The sequence below is a fragment of the Megalobrama amblycephala genome, linkage group LG9, assembly GCF_018812025.1.
Source record: "Megalobrama amblycephala isolate DHTTF-2021 linkage group LG9, ASM1881202v1, whole genome shotgun sequence".
In the NCBI taxonomy this organism is placed as follows: Eukaryota; Metazoa; Chordata; class Actinopteri; order Cypriniformes; family Xenocyprididae; genus Megalobrama; species Megalobrama amblycephala.
Window position 1 is genome coordinate 40477054 of NC_063052.1, and position 7513 is coordinate 40484566.

At 33.2% G+C, this 7513-nt stretch overlaps 1 protein-coding gene across 1 annotated transcript; it reads left to right on the forward strand.

Moving 5' to 3' along the window:
- The first annotated feature begins 687 nt into the window (after positions 1-687).
- Positions 688-3898, forward strand: LOC125275915. Its single transcript, XM_048203257.1, has 2 exons — positions 688-878; positions 960-3898. Exon 2 carries the CDS (start codon positions 1087-1089, stop codon positions 2803-2805), a length of 1719 nt encoding a protein of 572 aa, XP_048059214.1. The 5' UTR covers positions 688-878; positions 960-1086; the 3' UTR covers positions 2806-3898.
- The last annotated feature ends 3615 nt before the right edge of the window (positions 3899-7513 follow it).

Here is a 7513-nt window from a genome sequence, read left to right on the forward strand (position 1 = left end):
GAATCAATCACAGAGAATCCCACCGGCAAGAAGAATACAACAGTTTATATAGGATAGGAGCATTCTGCAATATGTTTGGTTCTTCATATGTCAAACCCTTCTGTTACTAAAGCAAGATCTGCCCAAATCATCTGTTTAGTAGTTTGTTGGTTACTCAATATCATGGGGCTATTTTATTTGGTTGTCTAGCTGTCCCAAAGTTTAATTCACCCTTTTCTAATTTTTGGACATGATTCAGACACACACTGACTTAGGCCCAAAGTTTTAGTACATTTATGTTTCAAAAACATATGTTATTCCTGCAAGGAAAAATAAATGTTAGTTATGATTAATTAAAAAATTCCATCACACACAACAAATAACCAAATTCAAAATCTGCAAATATAATATGCATTTTAACATTATATATATATATATATATATATATATATATATATATATATATATATATATATATATATATATATATATTCAGTATATAGAAATATACATAAAATATGTGTGCTTAGAACCATTATCTTTATCTCTTTTTTTGAGGCTGATTTCTAGATAAAACCCACACTATGTTTTGTTTCCATACCTACACTGAGAAAGAGCATTTAACACTGTTGGTAAATCATTCATAGGCATTTCAGAGGATGTTATGAAATTTTAACTTCTTAATCTTCTAGAATAAGTTCCCCTTTAATGGATTTTAAGAGATGGATGTATTGTAAGTCTCAGTAAATGTTGTTCCTTCACTGAGACAATGGTCTTAATTTTTTTAAATTGTTCTGTTTTAATACAAAATAACAGTACATAAAATAATTGCTTTGTTTTGTGCAGCGTTGAACAGATCTGACATCAATCAGAGCAGCAGATGATCACAACCTGTTAATGTGAGTATATCTTTCTGTCTCTAATGAACTGAAATCCTGAATTATGCACAATTTTGACACAAAGGTTTATTTTTAATACAGAAGTGTAGACATTACTTTAGCCAGGAAGAAGAGAGGATCCGTGGATGAAGACCTTGAAGAAGTAATACCAGATTGAGTGAAGGGTGAATTAATCCATAACTTTGTTCCTAAATTGCTCTGTTTCATCATGAGTTTAAACTGCTTCCAATGGCCTTCTAAATCTTCTGGAAACAGTAAAACCACTCTTGAGAAAGGGGGTAAAAACCCACCTGATGTCACTTTAGATCATGTAGCTAAGGATTTGTTGTTGTATTTTAATGAGTTTGAGCAAATACCTGAGATTAAAACAAAGATTGAAAAGAAATACGATGTTAAAAATGAGCATGGACATAATTGCTGGCCAGCTGATGATATCAAACGAGCTTGGGGAAAAACACAAAGAATGGATATGAAATCAAGCAGAAGAAAACACTGGGCTTGTGTGATATTGCTGCAGGTGTTAAAACAATTCATTTGTGATGAGAGTGAACAAAACGCAGCACAGGAGGAATCCAGTGTTGCACCAGAAAATCAGTCTATAACGTCTAGCACAGACAAAGATCCTGAGGTAAATTCAAACGATAGTGAAACCAGTGACTCTGAATCGGTGAATGAGAACGAGGATGATTCAGTTAACAACTGTGAGCAGCAAACATTACATGAAAAGTTTGAGTTGTGTGTAGCAGATGTGCATGATAAAGAGAATGTAAGCTGTGAAAATGTTCTTCGGTCAACAAATATTAATCTAGTTCATGGCAAAGTACCAAGAATGAAAAGAAACTCAGAAGACAGATCATCTCAAAGCAATGTGCTGAAGAGAGGGAGAGCTGCTCGGGGAGCTAAGCTTTCTAAAAATATTAAGGCTGCAAAAGCATCTCCAGCCGGGAGAAATGGCAGTGGGAGTTATCGTGGCGCTCCCAAAGGCCCCTCCAGGACTGATGACAGTGCAGCATTAGAAAGTAAAAAAGATAAATCCACCACCTGCATACGTATCCCATTCACACAACTGTTTGACAGTGATTCAAAAAAAATCTCAATGCTTTGTGATGATGATGACTCTAACTATAAATTAATAGATGGATTACCTTCAAACACTAAAGAAAGTACTGAAACAGAGATAAGGAAGAGAAAATCTTATGTCATGTCATTCGACAAAGACAAAAATAATGCTACATGGGTCTATGAGATATTTAACATTCACACTTTAAATGTTTTAAAGAAACAAGCATTTATTAAGGATGAGGACACACCAGAAACACACCATCCAGTTTCAAGCAATAAAGTACCTGAGAAGAACTATGAAAGAGGTCATCTTGCTGCAGCTGCCAATCACAAGTGGTGTCAAGAAGCCTATAAGGACACTTTTTATTTGAGCAACATCACACCACAGGTGATGAAATTAAACAGGGGCTTGTGGAAATTTCTGGAGAAGGAGTGTCGAAATAAAATACTGATCGATTCAGTCAATAATGTCCATGTGTACACTGGACCACTTTACCTACCTGAACAATCAGAATATAAGGTGGTATTTGATAAAGTAGTACCAACTCACTACTTTAAGGTGATAATTGTGGAGAATAAAAATGGGACAGTAGAAGAGCCAGAATGCTATCTGATGCCTAATGATGAATCAAAATACCCAGAAGAATCAAAAGACAGCGAAGAACAAACTAACGCAAAGGAAAAATATGAAAAAAAAATAGAAGAATTAAGCAAATACAAGAAGACCATTCAAGAAATTCAGAAAATATCTAAACTGAAATTTACTGTAAACAAACTCAAACTGACATACTGTAGAAAGAGGGGGACGTGGACAGGAAACCAAGGGAAAAAAACTGTTGCACTAGACATCAAAATGATCAATTAACCACACTGAATCAACATCACTTTTGCACCTGCAATTAATGTAGATAAATGTTGAAATTTAATGCCATTGAATCAATGTTACAATGTGATGTTGGCTCAACATCATGCTTGCACAACTACAACTGATTAAAAAAGCCACACATCCTGAAATCAGTTGTAGAAAAGAGAAGACAATAAATCTCTGAATATCCCAGCAGAGGATTATTACTATTAACTTTATTTCTGTCAGACGTGTACAAAGTTTCTTAGAACAGAGGTTTAGATAATGATGATTTATTGAGTTAAATTCCCTTATTACAAAAAAAAAAAAAAAAAAAAAAAAAACACAACAAGTTTAACAAGTTAACAGTTTATTAAAATCTTGAATGTATAGATGGGTGCACACTTCTCATATTCTTTGCTGATTAACTTTAACTGAGTCCAAGATTGCTCGAGTCCATGGAGTGATGGTCGCATTCCATGTGGCACCAGACAAAGGGAGAGGCGGTGCTTCAATCTCCTAATTTGTGCTGTGCCAGAGGAAGTTGGACTGTACCATCATGTTTTGAGTTAGAGGGGATCTTTGGTGTTATGTTATTTTGTTATGTCATTCAATCTTTTTGTTGGGTTGAGTATTTTCTTCGATTATTTTAGATGATTGTATTATGTTTGGTATGATGGCATATATTCTGTGATTTTTGTTATTTTGTTTGAGTTTATTTGGTAAAGTTATTATTTGATATTTACAGGGGAGAGTTACTTTACTTTGCTTGTTTATTTTTTGTTATTTTATTTTATATACTTTGGAAATGATTTTCAACTTCCCTGTTAAGTTTATTCTTTTTGTTGGAACAAATAAACCCTGCTCATTTCACCTACTACCTGTCCAGTTTGTTCTTGGCCACACCACCACAGTTAGTTTTAGGTTATTGTCCATGATGCAGCTTAAGAAATAACAGTGTTAAGATTAATTTGAACAAAAATGTTTATACTACTTTATCAAGCAGACATCATGAATCTCAACAATGGTGACAATCAACAGATTTGGATAAACAGATCAACTCTGAATATCACAAAACAAGAAAAAAATAAAAGCAAAATAAAAACAAGTAAAAGAAAATAAGACAATTCAGTAGCACATTATTTTATTTATGCCGCAATGCATGCTGTCACAGGATTGCGCTCCGTTCGTATAGTTCTCACTGACTGAGCAGCCAATGTGTAATCTCTCCTCAGGCTACTCGTGGCCACTACTGCTAAAGTAAAGTAGTTTTACTTAGTGAGGTAGTTTTACTTTTCTCTCGGTCAAACTATTGACAATCACTTTAAATAATCCTGTGAATGCACTTAAACAATGCAGAATCAAATCATTAATCGAATCTCATCGAATTTAATTGAGAATCGTCTTGAATCAAATTGTTCTGAACTTGCAAAAAAATAATTCTTGAAAACCTATGAATCGTGAATCGAATCTAGATTCACAGCTCTGTCTGGGACTTGGTTGCCTATATCTGACACGTGTACAGTAAATGATGGCATTATGAGTTGTGTTTGATCTTCTGAACATGTGTAAATGAAAAGAGAGTCTGCTTGACTAAGACTGCAATGATTTCATTAATGGTTAATCCCATATATGTACAGTACGTTTCTATATACATACAAACCATTCAATAATGCTTAAACCTTTTGATCTGAGGGCTTATGCCTAAATGCTTGAAATTAATTTTGTAGATAAACATATGTTTATGTGTTTCTGTTTTTCTTTATAAAACTATTTTGTATTATTTTTACATGGATGGAATAGCACAAAACCCCCGATGCTTTGTAAAAGAATCCTGTCTGGTATTGTTATTGAGTCTTTTTGAGGAAATGCTAATTGTACAGTTCTGCAAATTTATGTAACCACTGTCTACTTTAAAGAAGCTAAAATAAAGTTTTGATTTATTATAATAATTCCCGTTCTTCAACTTTGTTTCATTGTTCTGATGACTTTTCCATTATTCTAAAATGTGGGATAACTAATAATGAGTAGGTAAGCAGTAATTACCCTGGATGGAATGACAAAAAAATGATTAATTACTTTGACCTTTTGACCTTTGACGTATGAACTTGACCCCTCCCCCACAGGACCACCCAAATAATATCCCATCCCCCCATAGTTGACCGTTATATGAACTCCATGACCTTGGGGTTATGGAAATTAAATGGTGATTGACCTTTGACATGGGTTATGAATATGTCCATTGATTCTCTGCATTTTGAAATATCTATGGTATTGACCTGTGGGTCATTTGCAGGTGGAACAAATGGATGATGGATGATTTTTTAATTTTGATGCCATATTTGAAGTCCTGATGGTGATTTAGGAACTTTCAGGGTCAGACATGAGTTATATAAAAATAAGATTTTAATGAAGAAACAGCCGGATCAAAATAACAAAAGAATAAACATGGTATATTTTATAAAATAGATAAAACACAGACAAAAGATAAATCACACACACACACACAAACACACGTACACACATTTCAAAAAGTGAAAAACCTTCACATCTCCAAAATATTATAACACGCTGAATAATGACAGTTACTAAATTTACAGAGACTGATTATTATAGTTAAATAAAAACCTGAGAAAAACAATGTCCATTGGGTTAACAATCGCTTTTAGTTCGAAATGTGTTCATGTAAGTAAAGGAATATTTATTTTAGCAATGTCTGACCCTGAAAGTTCCTAAATCACCATCAGGACTTCAAATATGGCATCAAAGTTCAAAAATCATCCATCATCCATTTGTTCCACCTGCAAATGACCCACAGGTCAATACCATAGATATTTCAAAATGCAGAGAATCAATGGACATATTCATAACCCATGCCAAAGGTCAATCACCATTTCATTTCCAAAAGGTCAAAAGGTCAAAGTAATTAATCATTTTTGTCATTCCGTCCAGCATAATAACTACTGAAGTTATACTACACCTACAATTTTTCTTTCAATTTTTGATAAAGCAGGTCATTTTTTTGTCTTATGAAGAGTTTATATGTGTTCATAATTTATCCTTAACGTTTAAAGAATATAAAGCGGTTCCTTCCGGTCTAACTCAACTTGTTAAATGTCATCTAACTTTAGTAAAAGTGACACAAAAGAACCTGATTTGATCTTAGATGGAATAAATATAATTACCAAAAAATGTAATAAGCATATTCGACAAATCCTTCAAAATAAAACATGTAACATTCCTAAAGGCAAATTTCACTGGGCATCTCTTATTGAATCTATAGACTGGAAGGAAACCTGGCTGTCACCTCATTACTGCATCCCAAATAAGACCAAAAACGTTAATTTTAAGATATTACATAACATATATCCTGTGAATGAATCTGTGGCAAAATATATGGAGATTAACATTTATTGCTCATTTTGTGGGAATAATGAGGAAACACTGATCCATTTATTTTTCCAATGTGAAAAACTCTCAACTATTGGAATAGTTTGTATCTTCATATAGCTAAGCATCTTGATTCTTCCAAATCCTTTCAATTAAAAGATATAATTTGTTACTATAAAGTTAACTAATACTCCAATAAATTATATTGTTAATTTTTAAATTTTATTTGGACATTTTATTTCATAAGCAACAATTCTCTAACTCACAGCCTACTTTTTCACATTTCTTAATTGAAATTGATGCATTTCTCAATTCTCTTAGATTGATATAAATCAAGAAAAGTGACAGATTTTTGAAATCTTATGATAATTTGTTTGGTAATGCCTCTGATGCATATTGTTTCCTCTGTATGTGTTTATGATGTTATTATTTATTTTTTTTCCCCCTTTCTCTTATTTGTTTGCGGAACTTTACATGAGGATTTTATGTAATTGCATTCCTGTAGAGGTTCTGTCTGTTTTGTCTTTGTATCTGTTCATTGTGTGATGCAAAAAAAAAAAAAAAACAGTTAGAGATTTGAGTAGTTCACCGGTAGAGGGCGATGATAAAGTGAACCCATGAATCATGCAGATTTACTGAGAACTTTTGAACAATGGGTTTTACCTGATCAGTTTTATACATTTGTAGATGTTTTAATTGGACATTACAATATTTAAAAATAAATAATGGTAGTTATTAATATCTTATTTGCCTGTTTAGCTTGAGCCATTGGACAGAGAAACAGGCCCTGAAAATTGATAAAAGAACATATTATACAGACATTCTATATTTAATGTTATTAGATGATTACTTAATTGAATTTGATCGATTTTACTTTCAATAAAACCTTTGCAATACATTTGTAAAAGGTGTTTTAATGCATGTTTTGTTGCATTTACACTGTTCTGACCACTAGGGGGTCACTGTGGAGACGGGTTTCTAAGCCTCGACACATGACGGCACATTTGCTTCAACTGCTTCAGTGTTTCACGAAGCCTCGATCTGCCCATCTCTACTTTCAGGCCAGCTACATTAGACACGTAACCCCTTGTCCCTGTGCTGATTATGGTAATGTAGCTACACTGTAAAACTTTGTTGTGTAAAATTGCAGTTATTAACCAGCAGCAGCTTCACCTGCAAAGTATTGTTGTTTTTACTTTTTTTTTTTTTTTTTTTTTTTTTTTTACTATAAAACATTGTCCTGTAGGCCTACTTTATCTGTACATGCTGGCAGCATAGTTGCACTAAATTAGAAGTTAATTAACTTAATTTGCAGAAACTGCCATAAAACGGTCAACTG